The sequence below is a fragment of the Amblyomma americanum genome, chromosome 3 (assembly GCF_052857255.1).
Source record: "Amblyomma americanum isolate KBUSLIRL-KWMA chromosome 3, ASM5285725v1, whole genome shotgun sequence".
Classification (NCBI taxonomy): Eukaryota; Metazoa; Arthropoda; class Arachnida; order Ixodida; family Ixodidae; genus Amblyomma; species Amblyomma americanum.
The window spans coordinates 182,631,024-182,657,972 of NC_135499.1; the positions used below are offsets into that span (position 1 = coordinate 182,631,024).

The 26,949-nt window shown below is 55.6% G+C and overlaps 1 protein-coding gene across 1 annotated transcript in view; it reads left to right on the plus strand.

Moving 5' to 3' along the window:
- Nucleotides 1-26,949, plus strand: part of EcR (Ecdysone receptor) — a 151,995-nt gene that overhangs the window by 59,498 nt on the left and 65,548 nt on the right. The window contains exons 2-3 of the mRNA XM_077659100.1: nucleotides 24,774-25,021; nucleotides 25,086-25,326. Of these exons, the coding sequence (XP_077515226.1) occupies nucleotides 24,845-25,021; nucleotides 25,086-25,326 (418 nt within the window). The 5' untranslated portion in view covers nucleotides 24,774-24,844. The remainder of the gene's footprint in view (nucleotides 1-24,773; nucleotides 25,022-25,085; nucleotides 25,327-26,949) is intronic.

The following is a 26,949-nucleotide window of genomic DNA, read 5'->3' on the forward strand; positions in this document are numbered from 1 at the left end:
CGTGCCCTGGGGGCAGCCTAGGGGATTCCCGGTACCGGTCCCGCCACCGGCTACCCAAACTGAAGACAGCGAAAGACGCTGCTGCGGATGAGCCGCCCACGAACCCGCCTGCCGGCTTTTGAGACTTGCTTTTGAGTCTTGTCGCGGCGCTCGCAGATGCTCGCAGAAGCACATAGGCGAGCGCACCTGCATGCTTGTTGCTTCGGGCTGCGAAAGGACGGGGCCGCCTAGAGGAAAGAGGCCTCCGGCGGCGCCTTGTCTGAGCCGCTGTCTGACACGCGAGGTGATTATCCGTCTTCCGGGGAACGTGCCTCGATTTTCCTCCCGGCTCCGCCGGTCGCGGAAGGGGACGCAGCGTGGCGACTAAGTCTTCCGATTGGCCAATTTTGGCAGGGCGCAGCATAATATCGTCGTCACCGACGTTTTCGTAGTAAAGCCTGTTTCACATGGTGCGACGGGAACGAAAAATTACGGCCCGGTCGCACTGTCGTTGCAACGGTAATCGCAGCCCCCGTTTCACATGCCAACGATTTCTGTCGGTGCCGTCGGCACCCTAGCGTCGGTGCGGCCTTTCAGTGGACGAAAATTCTTCGGCTGCAGTAAATGTCAAACATCGTGGCAGGCGTTGATTTCGTAATAATGGGCAATAATATTGAGCTGTGATGTATTATTAAGTTCAGTAAGACATTTTCGAGATTTTCCTGTCATGTCGCTGAACTCCTATTGGCCGACTACTGTGGCCATCGCTGCGACCGCACCGACGCTGCGACAATGCGACCAACTTGTTGAAAGTCTGTCGCAGTGGCCCTGCGACGAGAACGACGCGCATTTCTGTCGCACAGCGGCAGAAATCGCACTGCGCTGCGGCAACAATCGCATCATGTGAAACGGCCTGAAGACGATGTTTGCGACTATGTCATCGCCACCCGGGACAGTAGCCTGCGGTGCAGGGGGTCAGCAGGGACGTGGTCAACGACCCGTCTGGTTCTCGTCTCCACTAAACTGTTTGCCGAACCTCTCACTCGGCTTCTGCGCGGCTGCAGACGATTCGAGACGCCACTGGGGCCGGCCACTGCGCGCCTGCGACATCTATCACTGCATGTTAGGACGCGTCCAGCCGGGTCCCCCTTTCGTTGCTCGCGTGCCCTGCGACAGTGAAGCTAGAGCCACATGCGCCCCCTTTCTTTGCGAGCCCCTCTGTCTGTGGCGCCCTGGGGGTCGGGCGCCAAAAGAGCTGTTTTGGAGGGAAAAGGCGGGTCGCGGAGATGGAAGGCCAGGCGCAGTGCGATCCGGAAGTGTGGTCACTCGCCGACGGAGGTAAGCCTAAATTTGGCGCAGTTTACCAGTACCGTGTTGGTGTGCGGCCGCAACTAGTCCTGGTGATGATTATGAGCCAGTTATTACGAGCCAGTTAACGCGCCTGTGGTGTCGTATTCGTTCCTTTACCTCATATCCTCGCCCTTTTGCGCAGTTTGTAACCTTCTTCGAAAATGAACCAACTGTAGCCCGCTGGAACGTAGTTAAAAATGTTTCTTCAGCCGGTCGGTTTCGGTCGCCTTCGCGCAGTCATGGGGACGCACTCTCTCGCCCAGTACTGGCTGCAGCGCACGAACATTTGGCGAAGCTTTGCGAGGCCAGCGGTGCTGGAAAGTTTCACGTTTAACGGTCGACGGAGAGAACATAGACGGTCAATAGACGTTCTTAGCATACCGGAGCCCACCTGCGCATGCGCAGTGGCATTGTTGGGCTCAGGGGGGGCCACTGCGCGTGCGCAGGAGGGGTACGGTATGTTAAAAAGGTCCAATATCTTTGTTCGTGTTTGGCGTTTTGTATGAAGGTGCATTGATTGGCTGCAAAGCGAAAATGTCATTTTGGTTCGCTCCGGGCGCGTTGTAGGTTGCTCCGAGAACTTCCCGCTCTTTATGTGCCTGGTGTAAAAAAAAAAAAAAATACCGGCGAACTCGGTATGCCGCGCCGCCGACTACTGCGCTCTGGCCGCGTCGCCGTTTTGAGCAACGAGGCGTTGCCTCTTTCCGACGTTCCCGCCCTTCGACGGCGGCGGCCGGGTGAAGGTGAAAACGCGAAGAGGAGGAGGAGGAATGCGAGTGACGTTGCGACACCGCCCTGTTTCGCTTTCACTTGAGGGGCGTAGTACGCGGCGGCGCATGCATACACATACATACGCGCGCCTTCTGGACTGTGTTTCTGTGTACCGGGGATGTATCGCAATGGTGTGGGTAACTGGTCGCGGGCAGCGGGCTTTTTCCGGACGAGAAAATGTTCCGCGTTTGCGAGCGCCCGATTGCACAAGAACAGTTGGTGGGGACCTTGCGGCCCACGCGTCCCTTTTTCCGTCGATGACGACGGCTGGTGCAACTCCGCTTCGCGAGCGGAGATGCTCTCCGGCATCTCATCACATCGGGAGGGTTGACCGCGCGCGCATGTCGCGGGCGTGTCGGGGTGCTATCGTTTTGGACGTGCCGTCATTCCGGCCGCAGCAGCGAGTGAAGGTGTGAGGGCGGAATGTGGGTTTACGTGAGCGCACCTCTTCGGACGTGCGTTGATGATGCAAACGGGTTTAAGTAGGTAGCACTCTTGGAAGTGGCGGTGGAGCGTCCCATGCCGTGCTGGGGAGTTCGGTCAGCCTAAGCGCTGCTGGCTCTTTCTTTGCTTTAAAGAGGACACTGGCGACGAGTGACTCCATCCAAACTTTGTTCTCAGCAAAACAAAAAAAGAAGAAGAAAAAGCGATTGCACGGCTCTTTTCTGGTTATGTTGACAATTTGGCCGTACAAGAGGCATTATTGCCGAGAGAAATGGATTTGAAAAAAAAAAGGAAAGTTTTTTTTTTAACCCCGCCGCCTGATTCAAACTCATGACGTCGATACCGAAGAGGACTCCATCACCGTCATCAAAAATAAATAAAACAATGCCACCGCAGTATGCGAGGAGAACGGCCGCCGTTTTCGGTGCATGTGGCCACTGTCGCTAGAGCGCGCTATTATATATGGACACAGAACAACTCCAAGTTCTCCTCAGTGTCTCTTGAATGCTACGCGAACATCTACTTAGCGGACACTTTTATGCAGTGCAATGGTCTCCTCCATGAACAGTTGCCACCGTTTCTCTGGCAGCTCGGGTTTTCCAGGGGGCCGTCCGCTGCAGTGTTTTGGCGTTGGGCGCCCGGTTGTTGCAAGTGCTCTCCAGCAAGCTGAAACGTCTCTTGGCGCTTCCCCTGCCATTGCGCTGAGCTGTTTTCGCACCTTTGCGGCCACTGGTGCGTGCGCGAGCAGAGATGCCCGGAGCACCATTGTTCTTTTGGTAGACGTTTCGGCCGACCTGACGCGGGTGCTTCGCGTAGTCCTCGCATCCGCGCTGCCTGTGCCACGTTCCACGGGGCGTTCAGCGTGCGCAGGTCTCCCTGGGTCGTGTTACTCGGTGAGGCGACGTTTTAGCGTGCGCTAGCGCTATTCCCCCCCGGCCTCTTTTTTACTAACGGTGCGACCGAAGTCTGCCGGCTGTCTTGTTGCTGCCGGCAGAGCGCGCTTGATTTACGGCCGCTTCCTTCCACCTAGTTTCCTTTTGTTTCGGTTGCCTTGCTTGCGCTGGCGTCCGCCCGTCCCTGCAGCCAGTGAGTTACGGCGTTCTTGCTGACGAACTGCGGTCCAAACTTAGAAAGGAATTTTTTTGTTATTTTTTTTTTGGGTGGGGGGCTGTCCCTAGGTCGCTCGTCGGCGAGTCGGTCGGCGCGAAAAGATTGTGCAGTGCTCTCTCTTTTTCTGGATTTAGGGAGGAGTGGTTCGGACGACGGATGCTACGGCTTGTAGGCTACGCGTTCCGGGCTGTCATCGAGTGTAGAAGTACACGTTGAGAGCGTAGAGTTCACCGTCTCCACCCCGTCGAAAAAAAAAAAAACACCTTTTTCGGTTTCGCGCGTTGTCAGTCCTCTGAGAAGCGGTTTTGTACGAGTTTCAGTAAAACCTGGAAAGAACGAGTGAAAAAGGCGGCCATTTTTCTTGCAAATTTTTGGATGTCCAATGCGTACAGAAGTGGTCCATGTTTCAGATCATTTGTTTCGTTTTAGAGATCATATTTAGGTTTCCTATCCTCGGCGCTTTCATTATGAGCACAAATTTTGTCGCCGCGTGAATATCGCCAATCCCGTTGTGAAGTTGTGCAGGGGAAAAAGGGGGAGAGTATGCTGGAAATTATCTTTCTAACAACCTCACTGACGTACTTTTCTTTGTGCATGAAGCTAAAAAAAAAAGCGATATTGCAACTGTCATCTCAAGATTTTCTGTGAATACGAGCTTGATAGAATTGTCAGAGAGAACAGCTACGGATATTGGGTGGTTCATTGAATCGTGGAGAGGTGACGAGTCGTTCCTCAAGTTTACTCCGTCCACTTTGTCGCGAAAGAAGCCTGCGTGCGCGCGCTGCTCTCAAGAAGCCAGCCGCCCGGCGTTCATTGTCGTCGGTGCGCAGACGTCATTGGCTCGGCTTGACTCCGTGGCGTCATTGCGTTCCTGGGCGGCGAATCAGACCCGCAGGCGGACTTTTTCGTCTGGCGTGCGCTGCCCACTTTCCGGTCTCGTGCTGCGCGCCCTTGGGAACAGCGCGCCAGCCAGCTGCGCCGACTCCCATGCATCCTCCACCATTCCGGAGCCTCGGCCCTCTTGCGCGGTCTTGCGGGCAGCTGCAGCGGTGGGCAACCCGCAGTGCTTCGCTCGCCCTAACCACTCCCACCGCCTGGTTTGTTTCTTCCAACATCGCTCGTAAGTTGCGGAGAGAGGCGTTATTCTTAGACTGATCGGTAAAAGAGGCACGGGTGCGGTGTAGTAGTTGCGAGCGCCCCTCTTTGGAGGGCAAGTTTCCGCTCCTCTGTGCTTCGATCAGGGTTACGCACGCGAGACAGAGAGCCGCACACTCAGCTTCTTCCCACCGGCAGTGTGCCAGCGCAAGGGGCAGTGGTGCTGCGGGCGACCTTCAACGCCGCAGTGGCCGACGACGTCACTCTCTGTGACGTTTCTTCTGCCGACTAGTGCGCGGGCACGTGCCGCTACGCCCGTCGTGTTTGCGACCGTTCGACGTTGAGACTCGTGTCGAGCTTCTCGGCTAAACGGGGCGTACACTTCTGCTCCTCGCGGTGGTGCCAGCGTATCAGGGTTCGCTTTACGCTGATGGGGGTCAAGGTTCGGCTGAACTTGACCTGTCACGGTTCACCGAACGGAGCAGTTGCGTAGCGGCGCTTTCATCTTCCCTTCTGTGTCACCTCGCTGTGACAGTACCGCAACAGTGTTCGCGATCAAAGCCCACAAAACGTGTTTTGTTTGTTTTTTTCCATCACCGACACGCGCTGTGCAACCCAGAATAAAGAGTGAAGGGGGCGCTCCTTTCTTGCGGCACTTCCTTCGAGTTCCCGTGTGCACACCCCAGAAGAAGACCGACAGCGACGACAAAGGGGATCGCGCGGGTCCGTGCTGCGTCCGCTCCAAGAGCGCGAACTCGCATCCGGTGAACCCTTCTAAAACCCCGACCCGACAGCTCGGATAGGTTAAGGGACGTGGCGCTCGACGACCCCTTCCTTGCCCGGCTCTCCGACTTCCAGCGTTATTTGGCTACAAACGGTGCGCGGAAATGCGTAACCCGCGGCCCGTTATCCCCCCCCCCCCCCCCTCTCCCTTTATACATGAACCCCGCTACCCGTATGTATACGCCGTACAGCAGCCCTTTAACTGCGCTGTTGGGAGAACCCCATCCTGTTTTCTCCTGCATGGGGCTGCTCCTTGCGGCCCGCGTGCCAACCGGGTTGTCTCCCCCCGCTCTTCTCGATCACCGCTTTTGTCGCGTCCGGGACTTGGCCCCGTTGCCTCTGCAAACCGGGGCAGCGGAACCAGCGGCGACGACACCTGCAAGAAGAGCCGCGACGGCAGTAGTAGTAGCTTTGTGCGTTTTTCTCTTCTGTCCTCCTCATTCTGCGAGTATTATGCATGTTTTCTTTTTTTCGTACTTCTCGTCCCAGTAGCTCTGAATGGAAGAAGGGCGCGCACGACAATAAAGCCTCGCGTTGTTGTTGTACTGGCGCCACCCCCCCGCTCCCGGGCTGATCCGCGCACTGAGCGGTGGCACTCCCGGTTCTTGTAGCAGCAGCTGTTGCTGGCGCCTACTCTTCTCGCGGTGAAAAAAAGTAGATGTGCAGGAACCGAACCGAGGGGGAAGAAGGAATTGGAAAACTGGGCTCTTCGCAGTCCCTTCTCTCACCTGCGGCTGATTGGTGCCCCCGGGAGCTTTTAAATCCCTTGTGCGCAAAGCAGCAGCTGGGTTCTCTTTTGTTCCCCCGTGTAGGTGCGCAGGTCCCGTTTCCGTCTTTCGGTCGACGCATTGGTCCAACTGCTCGTCCGCGACTGTAGCTGCCGCGGCTCTGCGTGGTTCGAGCTCGGGTTTGTCCCGCTTATGAACCTTGACGCATTTGCATATTGGTGACAGTTTTGAGCTTGAACGCATTTCTCAGTGATTCCAGTGCGGAACTGTCGTCAGACATTCCTGCCGTTTCGCGGAAGGAGGCGGCGTCCTTGGTAGGGCACTGCTTTATACTGCGTGGGGTCACGTTTAGCAGATACCATCTGTTGTGTTTTGTGCAGGCCTCGCATAGTTTCGGAATCCAACTGCGCTCGTTAGCATCGGCCAGCATCATGTAGCCTGTAAAAAAAGTTTTGTTCTATTCGTCGTGTCCCCTTCGCTCTGGGTCTTACTCGGGTGGTCTATTTTCTCGTCGAACCATATTGTTGACTGTATTACAGAGCGAACGAGCCATGAGCGTCTCGCATGTGCGGCACCTGCCGGAGGACTTTGAAACGGCGTGCTTTTTCAGCTCTCACTTTAAGAGCGGCCTAGAGGCAGCTAGCGAAGGCGCCGTACAGGAAAAGGAAAGCCGCAGCGTGCTCATCGCTCATGTGTCGTCCTCAGAGCGGCACTTTCTCTCTGCGCGCCCGTGAAAGTCTCTCGATCAGGAAGCAGGAATCCCGAATAGGCTGTCTCGCGTCGCTTTCATTCATGGCATAGCATATCCTCCGCGCCTCGCGGAGCGTACGGAAACGGGGCTCGCGCGAACGGAACTGCCCGTGGTGCGTCCAGTGGCAGCAGCTGATCAAAGTTGCCTCCTGTTACGTCTCGCCTACAGCGCGCGGTATAGCCGGCGCGGATGCACCGGATGCCGCGGCTTCGTTCATCGCTGCCGCATCGCCTCCCGCCAAGCGCGTCCAGGCATGTTTCAGTGCCACGTGTCGTCGTGCGTGCGTGTTTGTGTGTGTGCATGTTTTGCCCACGCTTGTCAAAGCGCGGCAGCCGGGGAGAGGAGCTCTCCAACTGGGAGGCGAGGAGGTCTGACCGGCGCCGGCCTGGCGGACGCGCCCGTCACGCCTGAACATGTTCAAGCGTCGCCGTATCGGATGACTCTTCCCAAGCCGTTCCCTCTTGCCCTCGACTCCGTGGGTATAAAGGGGGCTGCCCCGGACGCCAACGAGAGCCTTCGATTCCTTCCTTCGAGTAACGTGGTCGCCCTGACCGGCTGCTCTTTTGCGATGCCAGAATAAACAAGTTGTTCTGTTGCCAGTCGACTCATCCTTTGCCGGGACCTTCGAATGTTTCCAGCTTTGCCCCAGGCCGCCAGGCCAACGCTACCCTTGGGGCTTGCAACCCAAATGCAACAACTGGTTGCCAGCGGTGAGATTCCGACAACGGAGGCCAGCAGCGAAGATATGCGGTCAACTGCATGCTGAGCAGCTCAACGACCATCCGGGAGCAGTGCAACGAGCCCTGTGTGATGACTGGTTGCCTGCAGCGGAACGACTGCGCTGAATTCTTGGCTGCGAGGTTTGGTGAGTGCGGGACTTTCTTCTTCTGAGTTTTGCCAGGCTTTTGTTAGTGTCAGAAACAGAGCTGGTAATTGTGTTGTCGTTGCTGCCGGGTTAGTTTGCGGCAAGACAATAGTAGGCAGTAGAGAAAGCAGCATTCGGAGCAGCCATGGATTTGAAGTCGTTGCGCAAACCGAAATTGCTGGAGCTTGCAAGAGAGTTGGGTCTGGATGTCTCAGACAAACTCAGAAAACCAGAACTGCTAAGGGCTATTCTTGAGTTGGAGGCTGAGGATGACGAGCTGTCGGAATGCCTTGAGACCATTGAGGAGAGGGAACAAAAAGAAAAAGAGAAAAACGAGCGCGAACGTAAAGAGCAAAAAGAGAAAGACGAGCGCGAACGTAAAGAACAAAAAGAGAAAGAGGAGCGCGAACGTAAAGAGCAAAAAGAGAAAGAAGAGCGCGACCGTCAACACGCTTTGGAAATGAAGCGTCTCGAGGTAGAGATGGAACGCGCTCGTAATGGAAGTCAGGCACACGGTGCAGGAGAACGGGTATCGTTCAAAATGACTGACCTGATGCGGCCGTTTAAGCTTGGAGAGGACATTGGTTTGTTCCTGGTTAACTTTGAGCGAACGTGCGAGAAGCAGGGGTTCTCTCGGGAAACGTGGCCACAGCGCTTGCTCACTTTGTTACCCGCCGAGGCGGCCGACGTAGTCGCTCGCTTGAAGAGAGAGGAGGCAGAGGATTTCGACCAAGTGAAATCGAGTCTGCTAAAAAAGTACAGGCTGTCAGCGGAGGCGTTCCGTCGGAAGTTTCGGGAAAATGAAAAAGGCAGAAATGAGTCATATACAGAATTTGCCTACAGGCTTATGTCAAACATGCAGGAGTGGCTCAAAGAAGAGAAAGCGTTTGGTGACCACGAGAAAATTCTGCAGTGTTTCGGGCTGGAACAGTTTTATAGTCGGTTACCTGAGAACGTGCGGTACTGGGTCTTGGATAGGCCAGACGTTAGTACAGTGGCTAAAGCCGCCGAGCTAGCCGAGGAGTTTGTGACGCGTCGGGCTCGCGGAGCTAAGGACGGTCAAAAGGGTGAATTTGGCTCCAAGTCTGAGAGGCCGAAGTTCACACCCATGAGAGCAAGGGGGGACACGCGTAGTGCGGATGCGAGTGAAAGCAGTCCGACCGAACGTAAGGAGACGGCGGCAGCCGAAGCCGAACGCAGAAAGCGGTTCGAGAGGAGGCAAGCGCGCGTGTGTTATACGTGCCAGAAGCCGGGTCACTTTTCGGCGCAGTGTCCAGAAACAAAAACAAAAGTCGTTTTTTTGTCATTATGCAGCACTGACGAGAACATGAAGCTTCTCGAGCCTTACATGCGAGACTTCCTCGTGAACGGGAAAGAGTGCCGAGTGCTTCGTGATTCCGCAGCTACAATGGATGTAGTTCACCCCTCTTACGTAGAACCCGATATGTTCACGGGCGAGTGCGCATGGATCAAGCAAGCCGTGGAAGCTCACAGCGTGTGTCTGCCCGTAGCAAAAGTGCTCATTGAAGGACCTTTCGGAGCAATTGAGACGGAGGCAGCAGTGTCATCTATGCTGCCCCCCCAGTACCCGTACCTATTTTCGAACAGGTCCGATCACCTCCTGCGCGAGAAGGGGCTTTTGTTTGGTGAGGCTAGCGTTCAGGCCTTAACCAGACCGAGAGTTCGGGAGCTCGCTGCAAAGGCGGTAGTTGCGGGGCCGACGTTGTCGAACAATGAAAAAGGGTCGGAGGCGCAGCAAGCTGATATTCCGAGCACGTCCGAACTGGATAAAATTGAGCCTGTAGCGTTGAAGGCACCAGGTACTGGAGAGGAAATGCCTGACACGGGAAAGTTAGAAGAGCTTCCGGTCGAGCTTCCGGGACTAGGCTCAGTGACGAACAGGGAAGACACTGATCAGGTCATTAGTGACTTAATCATTAAAGCACCGCTGTCAGCTGAGCAGAGAACCGAACTACACCAACTCTTACAAGAGTTTCAAGGTCAGTTCTCTGAGAGGCCTGGTAGGACTTCTGTCCTTACGCATGATATAGAACTTACCTCCCCAGAGCCAGTACGATCCAAGGCGTACCGGGTGTCACCCCGCCAGCGCGATATTATGGAGGCTGAGGTAAAGAAAATGCTACAGCTCGGTGTTATTGAGGCGGGTGAGAGTGATTATACCTCCCCTTTGATTTTAGTTGAGGTACCGGGCAAGGAACCTCGTCCTTGCGTCGACTACCGCAGGCTTAATTCTATCACTAAGGATCAAATTTATCCGATCCCTAACATCGAGGAGCGCCTTGAGAAAGTTAGTAGCGCTCAGTTTATTTCCACCCTAGATCTTGTCAGGGGTTATTGGCAGGTTCCACTTACAGAGGAGGCTAGTAGGTATGCGGCGTTCATTTCACCAATGGGAACATTCCGTCCTAAAGTTTTGAGTTTTGGTTTGAAGAACGCGCCATACTGCTTTTCAAGCCTCATGGACAAAGTGTTGCGGGGACAGAAAGAATTTGCTTTACCGTATTTAGACGACGTAGCGATATTCTCCGCATCCTGGTCTGAGCATATGGCACACTTGCGGGCAGTGCTAACCCGCCTGCGCGAAGCGGGCTTGACAGTCAAGGCTCCCAAGTGCCAATTAGCACAGGCCGAGGTTGTCTACCTCGGTCACGTGATTGGACAGGGTCGTCGCCGCCCCTCTGAAATAAAGGTGGCCGCTGTGCGAGACTTCCCGCAACCGCGCACGAAGACCGATATTCGGTCGTTCTTGGGTGTCGCCGGCTACTATCAGAGGTACATCCCCAGGTACTCCGATATCGCGGCTCCCCTGACGGATGCTCTAAGAAAAACAGAGCCCCAAACAGTCGTCTGGAGCGAGACAAAGGAAAGAGCTTTTAGCGCCCTAAAGAGCGCCCTAACAAGCCAGCCTGTGCTACGATCGCCAGACTACACAAAAGGGTTCGTTGTTCAGTGCGATGCTAGTGAGCGAGGCATGGGCGTTGTACTGTGCCAAAGGGACAATGGAGAAGTGGAACACCCCGTCCTGTATGCTAGTCGTAAGCTGACCTGTCGTGAGCAGGCGTACAGCGCCACCGAGAAAGAGTGTGCGTGTCTCGTGTGGGCCGTTCAGAAATTGTCATGCTACCTAGCCGGCTCGAGGTTTATCATTGAGACGGATCACTGCCCTCTCCAATGGCTGCAGACCATATCTCCCAAAAATGGCCGCCTCCTGCGCTGGAGCCTCGCTTTGCAACAATATTCCTTTGAGGTGCGTTACAAAAAGGGGAGTCTCAACGGTAACGCCGATGGCTTAAGTCGAAGCCCCTAACGTAGGAATCCGCCTCAAAGTTGTTGGTTACTGATGTTTTCTTCCTGAGGCAGGATTTTTAACATATTGCTTTTGTTTAGTGTTTCAAAGTGATTATGTGCTTTCTAGTGCAATTTTCCAATTTGTGGACGCGTTCTGAGTGCTGCTTGACTACTGTAAGGAACTAGGCAGTAGTATAAAAGGGGAAAGAGCCTGGCAGAGCTTAGTGAGGGTTGTCTCGTGCTTGCTGACTGAGCGGTTGCGTTTCGGCGTAGTTCTAACGCTTGCTGGGAACGAGCACAAAAATGGCAACTCTCCCGAAGTCACTTTGCAGTGCCCTGTATGAACCTGAACCTGAGAACGAGGCCTTCTCTGTGCGCTGCGCTCAAGCAACGTCGAGGGACCACCGGTTTCGATTATGAGCATCATCGAGCGACATCCCTCTGGACAGCGGATGCAGTCCCCTGACCATCGGGATCTCCTTCTCCCGGCGGGGCGGTCTGTTACGTCTCGCCTACAGCGCGCGGTATAGCCGGCGCGGATGCACCGGATGCCGCGGCTTCGTTCATCGCTGCCGCATCGCCTCCCGCCAAGCGCGTCCAGGCATGTTTCAGTGCCACGTGTCGTCGTGCGTGCGTGTTTGTGTGTGTGCATGTTTTGCCCACGCTTGTCAAAGCGCGGCAGCCGGGGAGAGGAGCTCTCCAACTGGGAGGCGAGGAGGTCTGACCGGCGCCGGCCTGGCGGACGCGCCCGTCACGCCTGAACATGTTCAAGCGTCGCCGTATCGGATGACTCTTCCCAAGCCGTTCCCTCTTGCCCTCGACTCCGTGGGTATAAAGGGGGCTGCCCCGGACGCCAACGAGAGCCTTCGATTCCTTCCTTCGAGTAACGTGGTCGCCCTGACCGGCTGCTCTTTTGCGATGCCAGAATAAACAAGTTGTTCTGTTGCCAGTCGACTCATCCTTTGCCGGGACCTTCGAATGTTTCCAGCTTTGCCCCAGGCCGCCAGGCCAACGCTACCCTTGGGGCTTGCAACCCAAATGCAACACTCCCAACCTTCCAGACAGGATCCCAAAAGGAAGCGGCCACAAAGTTGCAGAAGCCACTGTGACCGAGTGCACACTGTCTGTACGTCGCGAGCAGCTTGACCTGACAAGGAAGCCCCGGTCGCCGGCTCTTCGGGGGGGCTGGGCCGAGGAGCTCAGCCGTCCCGGTTCTTTTGGGCTGTCGAGGAGGCGACTGCAGGCAGGGAGGGAAGCTGAACCCCGAGCGCGGCAGGGCAGCCGCGGCTCGGTCGGCCGGAGGGAGGGAAAGCGGAGGGGCATTCATTCCTCCCCGGGCGGCACTGGTGACCCAGCGACTGGAACCGGAAGCCGCGTGAAAGGGTCTCTCTCCGAGGAAAGCAAAAGCGTCGTCGTCTCGGCGGCGGCAAACACGGCCAGAGCCCCCGCTGCAGCGCCGCCGCCGGGTGCGGCTTCCGGAGCGCCAATCAACAAAGCCGCGGCGGTGGCGGGGCTCCGCTCAGGAGAACAGACGGCGCTTGTGTGTGCATTGCGTCCCGGCGGCGGCGGTGCGTGGCCCCCCTACTTCTTCTTCAAGGGCAAGGGCGAGACGGCGTGAAAAGGACCCCAGAAGGAGGGCCCGTTCCGCGCTCCTGGAACGGAGAGCGCGCGAGGGGTCCAGGGCATGGCACGGCGGAGAGAGGGAAAAAAAAAGAGAAATAAATGCGGCCGGAGTGGGGTACCGAGGTTGCCGAGCACAAAGCTGCCTGGAAAACTCGGCCAGCGTTCGGCTGCAGCAGCCGCGGGTTTCTTTTCTTGGGGGCGCATCCTGTGGGCCTGCTGCTGCTGCTGGTTTCGCGGCAGCTGCGCTGTTCTGCTTATCGGGCCGCGGCGGCGTGTCGCTGGCTCTGGGGGCGCTGCCATTTTCCCAGGGCTCCGGGCGCGGACTCGCGAGATTGCCCGCCTGCCGCGCGCTCGTCTGCTGGCAGCGGCAGCAGCCCATGGAACGGCAGCACACTCGTGCTCGCTAACGGAGGGGGGCAGCACAGTCGGACCCTTAGCGCTCCCGAGCATTCCTTTTTTTTTGTCTCGCCCCAACCCGACCTCCTCCTGCTCTCATCTCCTCTTGTCCTGGACTCCGGTTGGCGTCGGAACCGTCCAGAGGCGGAACTTCGAGGGCTCCTATCTATATTGCCCCGCACATCTCAGGGTTTTCCAGAAGACGTCCGAGATTGTCTGTGCCGTGTAGGGTGTCGTGAAAGGCGGAAGTCTGCGTTCAGTGGAGAAAAAAGCTGCTAGGGGCAGAATGTCTAGATTCAGCGGCAGCGACGACTTACTTTTCTCAGGAGCAACTGCTGGCGTGCCGGAAATCTCGTGGACATTGGAGACGGCGTTTTTGCATTGCGCCAGCCGAGTATTGTCGCAGACTGCTTCCCACAGCAGCGCAGGCCGGATGTTTTCCCTGCTTCTCCAGAAATAACGAACCTCCTCCCTGCTTCCATTTCTTGGTTCGGTCATCCGACGGTGTGCATGCTGTAGCGTCAGCGTAAAGGACAGCTTGGTTCCTATTCATTTCTTTCGCCGGCGGAGACGGCCGCAACGTGAGACACCGCCGCCGCAGTGGGCGGTCCTCCTCGCCGCGTGACCGCCCGTCACGAGCGAGAAAGGGTGGCGGGCCGGCCTCGGTGGTCGTGACTCGTGCGCATGCGCACGTACGCGCCCCGGCGGGCCCCGCGCGCAGTTACGCGCCGTGCCGGCTCGACGAAGCGAAAACGAAGTAATGCGGCGAGATGGTGGCCCAATGTCGGAAGAAAACGCTTTCGCCGGGTGTCACGAGAGAGCGCGCGTACACGAGGGCGCCGTACGCGCGTCTATGCTAATGCGCGCTCCGTTGGCAAACACGCGTCCCTTCGGGAAGGGGTATCGCCCACCTGCCGAACGTCGCGTCGCGCAGGCCGAAGAAAGCGGCGACGTAGAAGCGCGGCCTTGCGTGCCGCCGGCAGGGGCGTTGCGAAATGCGCCGCCGCCACCATCCGCGGGTAGTACTTACCTGCACGCAGTGAGAGTGGCGATGCATCACGTATGGCAAGTCCGGGTCCCCGAGCGGAGCGAATCGCCGCTCACTTTGCGGAGGCACCTGCTGTCAGTCGGGGTTCGACGGGCAGCGGACGTAACAGCACCCTGCATCGCTGTATGCACGGCGACTGCCTTAATCAACTACTGCTGAACCTCGTTATAACGAAGTTCGATGGGCCCGGCGATCCCGGCGATTATTTCGTTCTTCCCCATTTTGACTGAGCTTCCAAGGGGGATCCTGCATTCCTTCGTTATAGCCATTATTTCGTTATAACGAGATTCGGCTGTACTAGTAGCGGGACTCACGGTAAATGTGATGTTATTAGTGACCTCCTCTACGTCCGCATGCCTTTGCGACCGGAGGGGCCCCGGGGTTGCCCAGGCTTCGAGGATGTCCCTCGCATTCGCTTGTGAGGCGTCTCAAATGTGTGCTGACGGCAGTGAAAGTTATATGCTCTTAGGGGGACTCGCGATATCTCGCAGAGTTCAGGAGAAGCGTCGCGGTAGTTACACGAGAGCGAACAGGCTCGGACGGTGCGCAGAGGGCAGGCAACTACGCAGCGTAACGTAGTGAGCACGAGCTACCGTTTGTTTCCGGGCGGCTTGGAAAGCAAACGGGTTTCTGCGCATCTTTCAGCGTCGCGGGTGGTTAGGAGCCGCGCAAGAAGCCAGGGCGCGGCTTTGGAAACACACACACACACGGGCAGCGTCTGGAGAGTAACAGCTTCGGACGTGCTGTGGTAAACAAGCCGAACGCGGAGCGAGCGTGCGGCGGAGCCCCGAGCGCGCGTATGCGTATTCTTGACCGGTGCACTCGGATGCATGGGGCGTGCGTCTGGTCTAGCGCGTGTGGACGTTAACTAATTGCCGAGCGGCTCTTATTTGTCGGGCGAGGAGCTTTCTATCCTTCGCTGCGCTCGCTATTCACTGGACGGAGCATACCGCGAAGCATTCTATAAGCAGGGCCTGTCCGAAATGCCTAGACGGAGAGAGATTGGATTCGAGAACTTTTTTTATCGGCTTGAGTTACAAGTGGGTTGGTTGATCTTGCTATGTGGCCGCCAGTGGAGACTGGCGGCGACCTCTTGGGCAAGACCGTGACAAGAGTCACGGCCTGTACTTGGGTTTCCACGTTGGAGCTGAGCAGCAAAGTCTCCCATTGGAGCGCGAGCCTCTGAAGCGGTATTGATGGGGGACCTGTGGGATAGTGGAAAAAAAAAAAAAGCTTCTTAGTGCTAAAGCCTTGTACGGTTCATTGGCCATGGAACGCGGCATCGTTGACCGCAAAAATGGTCACCAAATGCCAGATGACATCACCGTGGCATCGAAGAAAACTAAAATTTCTTCCGAAGATGCTGCGAATTGAATCGAGGACTTTTTCAGATTTCGAGCTGAGCATGCAAGCCATAGGGCTCAAAATCGCATCGTTTCTTGTCGAACAAAGGTGAACTTAGTATATCCTTTGCCTTACGACAGTGTGCTAATGAGTACATGTGTAATTAGAAAGGACAGCCTTGAAAGCACGCAAGTAGTCGCAAATGCCCTCCGTAATTTTATTATGAGCATTCGTTGGAGGGAGGTCCCCAGAGGGCGGTTGCTGTCGCTGTCTGGGAGGCCCAGGCGACCACGACTCGCTGGTCATCCAGGACGGCCTCCCGCGGGGACGGGGAGTGGTGGGGTATGGAGTGTGCTGAGGGAGGACGGGGACAGCATCTCCATTTTCGGAAACGGCCTGTCTAAGTTGGCCCATAATTCGGAAACCTATGTATTGTCGTGCCACCTATCGGGTGTAAGTTGAACGAGCAGGCGCCGTTGTGGCCCGAGTGAAGCCGAGCACTCCAGGTAGGTGAGGTAGGATAAAGGGAAGTAATGGGAGGCAACGTGAGCGTTACATGAGTGCAGAACATGTTCTGTCTGTCCTGATCTCCGGACAGCTCGGGCAGTGAGCTATGTCATGCCATCCGAAGTTGCAGAGCATTACTGGGTTGAGGAGAGTGTTATACAGCTTGAACTTTGCGAAGTTCATGTGCTTGTGCCGAGTTTGTGCGCCTGGGTTAAGGCCGGTCGCTGCCCAGAGCCTCAACTGGTGGCGGTGTTTCACGTGGGGTGTGAGTGGTGAACTCGAAGCGCTGTCTTGATGCCTCCGTCGAGATTGGCACGGCTTTGAAGTGGGATGTTGGCGCCGTCTTGCAGCTTCAACACCGCGCGCATTTAAACTTTAGTAAGTTGCGCTACCTCCATGCCGTTGGTTATCTTTGGCTGCCTAAATAACGAACAGGTTGCCCTTAGCAGCGTTTAGAATAACTTTTTCGGCACCAGACGCACAGGACCACTGTGGCCGGCCGAAAGAAAAAAAAAAAGCTCAGATTTGCGTCGGTTTGGGACGTCGTTAGGCCTAGTTGCGTGATGCAGGCTCGAGCGTGAAGCGATGGGACGACCGCAAATACTATATATGTGAGCGCACTTGGCGCGGGCGGACGTAAAATCTCTTATCTAACTTTAGCGTGGAGGTCGTTGCTATGGGGCACACCTGTTACTGCTTTTTTTTGTCACTCTCCGCCTCCCTTGCGCTGCTGCTCGCCGGCGATAATGCCAGATCCAGGCGCGTTTTACAGCTGCTCCAGCGTCAGCCATGATCGGCAAACTCCGGATGCGGCCATCGAAGGAAGCGAGGGAAATAAACTGAGAGGCATGAAACGAGGCACACAGCGCTCATAAGACTCGTACATATATCGTGTTACAGCCGCGCGAGCAAGCCTCGTAACGTTTTCGAACGTCGTCGTAAATTTTACGGCCTAGCTGTTCCAGTTAAAAACGACCTCGTAGTTCAACGCTCCAAACTGTCGCCTAACAGGCCACGCGTGTTGTTTTCGGCCGCGCTGACAGCTGGAACGATGTCCTGGTCGCCAAATGGTGGCTCGCGTCGAATCCTTCGCTTGTGCGCTCGTCCAAGTTATGGTTGGGGACCCCGCGTACTGTGCTGGCATTTGGAGCCGCAGTGATGCGTTGCCCGTCTCGGGAAGCAGCGAGCATGATAGTATGGTTCGGTTGAATTTATACCATTGTTTGCATTAAATAGGCTTACTTTTTCTCTTCCCTGCGTGCGGCACGAAAAATGAGAAACGCTACGAGCACTAAAGACGTGAACGGGGTTGGAGACTACAGAGAAGGCAAAGAAGCGGCTTTGGGGGTGCGTCTTTATTGGCAGGTCTGGTATCGACTTTATGCTGACGACGAAAGAAACACCCGCCGTGGTGCAAGCCGTGCCTGGGAGTCGGGCGTTGGTAGTTGCTCTCCGAAATATCGGCAAGCGTGTGAGAGAGACGCAGCTTCTGATGTCGCTAAAACCCAGAATCTATACCGCGTAGCCTTGTTTTGGTCGCTCGAAATAGGAGAAATCCTCGCAGCTTTCATTCGAGAGTCTACATCGGATGGCCGCTTCCTTCTCTATAGCTGTAGCTACTAAATCGGCTTATTTACCACACTTGCTGCACTTTTTTTTAACGCGGTGATTTACAGTAGCGTTACAGATCACGACTGGACTCTCGCGGGTCGATCCACGGGATCAAAAAATTCCACGTAAATGTTTCGCCGAACGCAGGAGCGCTCACTGGGCTGTAGAGCAACGGTGAAGCGTCGTACTTTACGTGGCAGGTTTGCGACTGCTGTCCCCTCTCACGCGCTAATCTATGTGCGTGCAGTACGGGCTCATTGTTGTAGTGGCTGTTTCAGTATGGTAAGTGCGACAAGGTGTTGTGTCGATCTCCGTTATACTGGCGCATTTTTCAGCTTGGTGTGTGATACGTTACTGTACAGCACATTAAATCTCATATATTTATACAGAGGACAATGTTATGCCCGATACAGGTATTGACCTTAATAGTCAGTCATAATTATTGCGCTGGCGACCTCTGGAGTGCTACATCCTCGTAATCCAACATCTTCGTTTCCCTGTCATTGCAACACGGTACACGTTGCCTCGTTTCCGATAAGAGAGTCGAGAAGAGGGGCGTTCGAGCTCAGGGGGCCACGGCCATTGTGCCAGACGTCATTTCAAGGTCCCGCCGTGTTCTCTCGGGCGGGGGGATCGGTCCACTTCCGGTGCCGGAAGTGCGCCCCTGGAGCGCCAGTGATGACGTGTCCGCGTCGGCCGAGTCCCCATTGGCTGCCTCCTCGTCCGCCGCGTCCTCGCGACCGGTCGCAGCTCGGCGCACGCCCGCGTTTCCCTTTCGCCGGTCTCGTTTGCAAGCGAGAGTTATTTGGCAACAAAGGCCGAGCGACGGCCATTGAGGTATCGCCCTCTGCTGCCCCGGCCTTTTCTATACACTTCCCTCTGCCATGCGTGAAGGCTGTCGCGCCGCTTCTTCTTTTCCTCTTCTTCGTTTGTTGCTTTTCTTGTCTCCGCTTTTTCCGGTCGCCCCTTCGTTCTATCTCTTTTTTTCTCTCTCTTCTAGAGACAACCTAATACGGGAAGGCACACCTATAGCGTCCGCCGACGGCCTTGGACCGCAACTAATGTAGGGGTAGATCGACGCTGACCGTGACGCTGCGCCAACGTAACGGGGTAGCGACGCGAGCGCGTCGGGAGCGCTGGAGGAAATGATCGCGTATCGCCGATGACCCGCTGACCCGCATCGAGGAGGAGCTCATCGTCGTTTTCGCTAAGCGTTGAGTTCATCATTCCACGTTTGCCAGCTGCAGTCGCCACCGCGGTGCAGTATGGCTAACTTTGTACACCTGTTCAGTCTTGTTGGACGCTAATCGCCCAGGACGCACATTGCCCGTCGCCCGCAGTGCTGGTCGCGTGTACTTGGTCGGTTGTGCCTCTTTGCTTTGCCCCCCCCCCCCCCCCCCCCTTCCATAAAAAACTTTCCACAGCCTCTGAACAAAGATTTTAGTACTACTGTCTATACCTGCGCACTGTGAACTTTTACACCTGCGGTTTTGTGGATCCGGCTTGCGACAGACCTCGCCCGTTCCACTTTAGAGACAAGCTTTCGGTCAAGCCGCTCCGGCTCCTGATATAGACGCCTCAGTGAGTGCGATCGCGGGTGTCCGAAGTGGGTGTATGAGCAGTGTCGGTGTTTTCTGGACGACGCGTCCGTACCGCGATTGGTCGCCATTTATTCCTGGCTTTTGATTCTCTGTTCTGCCCATTATCCCGCCGTTTCAGCCAGCGCCAGGGCACGTCCTCCGAAACCTTTGCCATTGGGCGTTATTCAATAGTCTGGGAATGGGGCCGGTGACGCCGTACTTAAAATCACTTGCGTGCCGTTACGGAACACGCCAGCGCTGCGTTTCGTAATACTCGCCGAAAGGTAGCGAACTCGTTCGTCGGCAGCGTTAAACGTCCATTTCGGCCGTTGGCACTGGACGCCTCCCCGTCTCCATCGCGGTGCAATTGGATCTACGGCGCTGCTTCGCGACGGGTCTATCGTTTCTTTCGCTAGGCGCGGCTGAGTATGCCTTTCGCAATGGCCTACGTAACCGGACGAATGCATTGTTACGAGACCGCGTCGAGAGGAACGTTGCCCATTCTTCTTTTCTTATTTGCCGCCGTCGTCTCTTTTACGCTCGGGGGCTCGGGCACGGGGCGGCGGCCGTGGGCTGGCTGGCTCGACCGGCGTGTCTTGACGCCCACCGCAGTGATGCGTTTTATCTCTAGGCGGCGCTGCTGGCGCGCGCAGCAACGCCGGCGCGTTCCCGCGCGGCTCTCCACAGCGGAGCGCGCGAGAGTGCGCGCGCGGCCAAGGTCAAGCTCTGCGCTTTTTCTGCCTTTGTTTTTCGCCTTCTCACGCGTGGAGCTCCGATCGATGGCCCTGCGCAGCGGAGCTCCAACCCGGGTTGAAGGTCGGTCGCTGCGGCTACTGCACTCTGCGCGGCCGCGCTGTTTGCTGGCCCGCGCTGCTGCGGACTTCACCCCCGCGCGCGCCACCGGATGATGATGGCCGACCTCGGCCCGGCTGTGGGGCGCGCGCGCACCATGCACTGTGCTTGGCCGCGCGACGAATCAGCCCTCGCCTCCGCGGTAGTGGTATAGCTGGACGGGCCCTCAGTAATGTGGATGAACGGATCTTTGAGACATGCCTTGCCGAGACTGCTTCATATGAGCCGGGAGAAGCCCCCAGAGAGGGCAGTTAGGGCCTGGCTGCCGTCGCCCGTCCGTGGCTTCTCCAGGCGCGCTGCGGTTGCTTCCATGAAGGCCAAGGGCTCGTTTGGAAAGCGCATTCCATGAGCGCCGGACCTTGTATGAACGAAGTGGTCGTCCGCTCAGCACGACTGCACAGATTGTCCCGATTGAGAGATATAGGAGGCCAGGCTCAACTGCGATCTGTTTCGCTTAGTTCAAAGCGCTAAAGAAGCCCGTTCGAAACGTTGTAAATCTGCGCTAATTGCTTCGCCTTCCATCTTATTCCACGCAATGATTTTACTCTTCGAAGCTATTACCGTGGCTGCGACTTTCGTAACTTTCGTAGCGCGCCAAATTGGGGAACCGTATCGCAGCGCGCATAAGCAGCAGGGCAACGTTAGGACAAGAAATCAGCATCCCTCGCTTTACTCGCGAAATAATCTGCCAGCGGCAGCTCGGCTAACCCCTTTTTTGAGACCGCATTTATCGAAGTGTGCTTGATGCGTGTGTTTTGGATATAACACTCTGACGGGACCATCCTACGCCGCTGGACGACTGCACGAATGCGCGCGCCTTTCTCCTTTGCTCGTAGGCTCTTCCTCTCCTCAACATCGAGCGCGATCGAAGTCGAGTCCAGTGCCACAGCGCCTTCGGTCTTCCTTAGGAGCTCGTGCGTCGTGTCGAGTTTTCGCTCTACGTCTGTTTGACATGTCGCCGCCGTTTACTGACACCCATCTTTCTCTGCTCTGCCCCTTACAAAAATGGTCCGTAGACTTCTTAAGGAATCTATTGCCTTCCTATAGATATTCATTTTTGTCTTATCATAGTCTGTAGACAAAAGTATGCTAAAAGCATATGGCTATATATATATATATATATATATATATATATATATATATATATATATATATATATATATATATATATATATATATATATATATATATATATATATATATATATATATATATATATATATATATTGATTGATGCGTGGTCTATCAGTACGCGCAAGCCCATAACCCGAGAGTCGTACGGAACAGGTACGACTGGCTGTGCATTGCGGCGATCACGTGACGTGTCGTCAGTTCGCACTCTCAGCTGCAGTCGATCTAAGCTGGGCCGCGCAGCGCACCTGTAGACAGTATGCTCGATTGTACGCAGTTTATTGTGCGAGCGTATTTAAAGTGTCTGTCTCGGCGTCATTGGTTTGGCAGTTTTCATTTCTCCTTCTTTTCTCTGGTCCAAATTAAGCCCGCGGCATTATGTCAGTGTAGGTGTACGCGGCTAGCAGTTGACCTTCTTTATTACATCCTTTTCCTGGTATTTAGCGCCGGCCTATGGCTGAGCTGTGCTACCATCCGCGTTGATGCCTCGCGTTCGCCTGCCCGTATGGCCAGCCGGTATCGCCTGCTTTTCAGGGCTTTCGAAATGCGATCTCATCTCCGGGCGGCTGTAATTGGAAAATACCGTTCGCCTGACGTCATCCCCACCTCTCTGCTTCGTGGCTCTGTGTCGCGTCGCCTGTGCTGCCACATTAATAATACGCGCTTGATACAGTGACGCAACAATCTGCACTGGATAGATGTTAGTGGAACTTTTGTCAGGGCCACGCGTAATAGACCGCCTTATCCGCAGTATCTGCAGTATAAAAAAAAAATCGGGGGGATCGCAACAGCCGCGAAAGTAATTTGCTTGTTGCCTGAAGGACTGTGTGCGGGTGTGCATTTATGTAAGCGAAGAGGCCGACCCAGGGAAGGGGGCATGAGAGATAAGGAGCTTATCATCTCTGACCCATGTTGATGTGTGCGCGCCTATCAACAGCCGCGATAAACTGGTATTTAGACGTTCCAAATGTGACGTTCACAAACAGTTGTTCCTCCGCGAGTGCAGTAACCTTTGCGCGGGCTGACGTGACGGCTCTGCAGGGCCAAGCAGCCTGGTTTGGGGTTTCGGTAACACGCGGCGCGTATCGCGAGCGGTCTACCTTTCGGTTGTTCCGTACGGCATTGTGTGGTTCTGCGAGTGACCTACTGCGTGAGGAGGCAGTAAACTTTATCCTAGGACGGCCGAAATCGCGGTGCGATTGGGTTGTTTGTAAATGTCGCCTACGTACACGGCGCTGTCGTATTGTTGTAGCGCCTTTTATCGCGCCGTTTTTTGTTGGTGTTGTTCTTTTTCACACTGTCGGTGTTTGCAGGGGCCTGTTGCTGGTAAGACTGAAACAGATTGCCCTATTCTCGTGCGCCTCGGTTACGACACGTTTTCACGGAGCAAGATATCCATCGCGCGGTCCAATGAGAACTGGGCATCTCTATCTAAACCTCAATTGAAACGCTTTCTTCGGTTTCGGGGGAAAAAAAAAAAAACTGGCACCTTATCTCCGATTGGAATACGGCGTAAGAAAACGGCGACAGTGCTCTCTCCTTTTTTTTTTTCTGCCGCATTTGCATACGGATAGTTTTTTTTTTTTCGCTTTCAATTTACGTTTTCCTGTGTGGCTCTCACATCACTCTACGGCCTCATTTCTCTAACAATGCAGTGACGCATCCTTTGTCGTGCCCCGTTTCTTGTGCTTGTACGCGTTATATTTGATATTATGCATATCGTGGAAGTCAGTTCCTCGTGAGGTAACATCGGGGGCAAAAGTAAGACCCCCCCTTCAAGTTCAGACCCGTGCCACTCTGCGCAGGGGAGCCACCTGACAAAGTACTTCTGGCGTCCAAACGCACCCACTGCGCCGGTCTCGACACCAGCAGTGTTTAGTCAGGTGGCGCCCCCACGCAGAGCGGCACGGGTCTGAACTTGGAGGGGGGTATCTGTTACTTTTGCTCGCGATGGTACGTTGTCCGTCAGCAAGGCGCGTGCAGTGTGGTCCGATAATTAGCTGTCGCAACGCCTTTGGTGAGCAGCGGTCCGACATAGCGTGGCACAACCGTTTCGGTGCCGCATGCAGCGTTGTCCGGTGGCAGTGATTTCACGCCACAACAGTGACCGACTCATCGTGTGGAAGCCAGCGTAACATAATGGAAAGGGGGAAATGAATGCTTAGTTGGAGGAGCGTATCGGGCACTGCCTTAAGCGTTCACCTTTCATCTGCGGTGTAGATGGGTTGGGAGTGAGCTGTGGCATATAGGCGGAAATATTTCTTTGCCGGGGTTAGGATTATTTGTCTCGATCTTAGAGAAGGGCTTGGAGATCCTTTCCTCCTCGTTCTCTCTTTCTTGCTGTTTTCTTTCTTTGGTTCATATCGCCCTGCTGTATGCTTCAACATGTGCCTCGGAGGTGTTGGTGGCTGCCTTTGTCAAAAATATACGGCCCAAAGGGTTTGCTTTCAAGTGGAGGCCCTGAAGGTTTTAGCGCGGTTGTCCCCTTCGTCGTAAAATCTCCGCGTCATTAGCACAGCGTCTCGAAAGCCCCGGCAGCGCTTGCCCCTGTGCCAAAAGCCCGTGTGCCAAAAGTCGCCTGTTCCTGTGCCAAAGGCATCCATGCCATAACTTCCCGCAAGGCTATTCCCGTTCGCAGTATCTACCGACGATCCTCCAGCCCTTGAGCCAGAATTCACCCGTTTTTCAAGACTTAACACCTGAGGAGTATGTAATGTAAAAATACAAAGTAGGGAGAAATAAGACCAAAAAAAAAATAGGTGCATTGACGCTGCCTGGTGGTCCAGCGTGCCAAACATTTCCTTTGCAAAACACGTTTTGAATAAAAGCACTTCGTCATGATCAAAAGCCCCACTGGTAATAGAAATTAACTACGAAAAAGCCCCCGAAGGCGTTCTGGTCTCGAAATGTTTAACAGACAGGAGGGCCAGCTGGATTGAGAGATTACTGTCTCGATGTTATTTACATAAAACAAGAGCTAGCGTTCCGTAATGCGCGGGAATGACCACACTGGCGCAGCGTGCTATTGGCCGAGGCAATGGACGCGGGGCACTCTAGTCGAGGACTTCTGAACTTGGTGCTTTTGAAAATGGGGCAACGGGGCTTTTGGTGCAGGGCTTCAGACGTCTGGTGCACCGCCCTGCCCTGAGTATCCCTCGAAATGGGCTGATGACGGGTGGTTCCCTCACGTTCCAGGGATTTGAACTCTTGCGACGCTAAACGAGCCCGAAGCAGATCCGTTGGGCTGTACACGTACCTGTCTATAGCGCGCTCGCATGGCGCACAGGGGAGCACGCTTGTGTTGCTTGTCAGTGCGTGTACATTCCCATGGATCGTGTTTAACTCATCACGTCTTTCAAAGCTGTATCGGGTCCCGCCGGTCAGCGGCGATTGTTATAAATGCGGACAGGTGTGTGGACGACTGTGCATGCGATACTTGTGTGTGTTATACGCAATCGTTGTTCTCTGATGGCTGTCCCCCTGTTCTGTGTGGCAGCCCTCGAATGGTGTCCCGGGCAGCGTCAGCAGCGTCTCGGTGCGTCGGCGGCGCCCTTCGGCGGCCATCGGATGCTGTCTGAGCTGCAGCTGCAGCCGCTGGGGCGCCGGTCGGCGGCGGCCGCCCCATCCTCGGACGAGGTGGCCTCCATGAAGCCCATGCTGCTGCAGGCCGCCCAGGGAGGAGCCGGGGGCCTGGCCGCCGGATCGCCGCCCGCCCTGTCCCCCAACCTGCCCAGCGTGGTCAAGGTGCGCGCTCTCCTCCACTCTTTGCGCTGCTGCCCCACCGACGCATGCTGCCGCCCTGCTGCAGGTTGAGCCCCGGCTGCCGAGCCCCTGCGTCGGCGGCGCGGCCAGCGGCGACGGGGGCCCGGTGCCCCCGAAGCGCGTGCGCCAGGACGACGCCGGCGCGTGGATCTCGTCGCCGTCGTCCCAGATGTCGGTGGGCTCGCTCTCCCCGCCGCCGCCGCTGCTCAACGGGGTGGCCAACAGCAGCGGCCTGTCGCCCGTCTCCAATTGCTCCAGCTACGACACGTACAGCCCCCGGGGACCCTGTGAGTCTCTTTGTTTTCACTCGCGTATACTCCTCCTTCTTCCTGCAGCTGAGCTCGGTTGCTAATTCTGCACTCTGCGGAGTCGGCTGTTTCGCTGGCTGGATGGCTGCCTCGGCTGATCAACATTCTCCGCCACCTGCATGCGCGTACCTGTACTGCAGTAAATGTCTGATGTCAGAGAACGGCTCAAAGGAAAGCTTATAAGCGCCCATGCGAGGCAGCTCGGAGGCGAGGGCCAAAAAAAGCAAAAAGTGTCATTGTACTTTATCCCCGCTAGTGAAGATTAAGGACCGAGAAACGCAGCAGCGGGTGCTTGGAGTGATAGGACGCGGCAGGTCAAGCAGCCAGCGTAACGGCGATAACGGGTCTGCGGACACTGTCAAGGGCGAGGGCGTCATGCAGGAGGGGATCCGAAGGTCGACCAGGAAAAAGGAACAACTACTGCACCGCTCAACCAGATACACATTCACCCTGCCTGCCCGCTGGACAGGGGGGACTGTGTTGCACCGGAGGCGATTGAAAGTTCTCCCGCGTGTGCGATTGAGGCGGCCATGGTGTGCGGTTTCGCGGTAGCGCCTCTTATCTGCAGTGTCAAATATAGGTCATTCGAAATGTTGCAGTCTGCTGACACTGCTGCACGGTGATAAGATAGCCTGCCTGGAGCTAGTATAATCGCCCTGTCGAGAGTTCCCGGGAGTGACCTGGGAAGGCGAAGGTCGTGGCGTTGCACTGCATATTGTAGCGTCGGTGTCGGCGGCCCTCCTGTCACCACCGAGCATGCATCGATTCGCTTGCGCCTCCGCTGCTACAGACGTGGTTCTGTCATCGGCTGGGCCAAGTAATTGCATTCGTGGTCGCTGTCTGTGGTGGCCCTGTTAAGTGTCTTGCACTGCCCCCGTTGTAGCTCGTTAATTGAACAGAATGTACAACCAACTAGCTCCAACTGCTGCTTTGCTTGCCAGATTTTTAGTCCAGTCTCTGTATGCAGAAGTTAATGACATGTCTAAATTACATTGGCTCCCTCAGTGCTAAGTTTCATGACATTTGGCTAAATATGACTGATTTCGGACGGGGCAAAGTACAACGCTCGGGTCATGAATCTGGTTTTGCATGTGGCCAACGAGAGCACGATTGGGTTCCGCGATTTTACTCAGCGGCGTTTCCTGTTCCACGGTCATTGCGTAGACTTTAATTAAGCTTCGTATCGACATCGGTGCAATGCCAGCCGGCATTGATTGGATGCGTGGAGTTTTGTGATGGTGCAGGCGCGAAGCCATTTATGGTCATCTTTCGAAAATCGCAACTCGCCAGCTTAGTTTCTCGAACACTTTGCAGCTTCGGGACGTCAAATACCACGTACTGTAGCAGGAGAACTTGAGGTACAGTCGAGGGCAAAAGTCTCTGCACAGCGTGTTTCGTAAACGAAGCCGACAGCTCTCTTGCTAGCCGCCGGCTGGAGGTGGCTTGTGGAGGTGAAAGAACAGGATTTTGACGCACACCTCTGCAAATGCGGTCTCCAGCGGGCGCTAGACAACAGAGCTGTCGGCTTCGTTTACGGAGCACGCGGTCCAGAGACTTCTGTCCCCGACTGCACAACTTGGGCTAGACAAGCAAACGCACGAG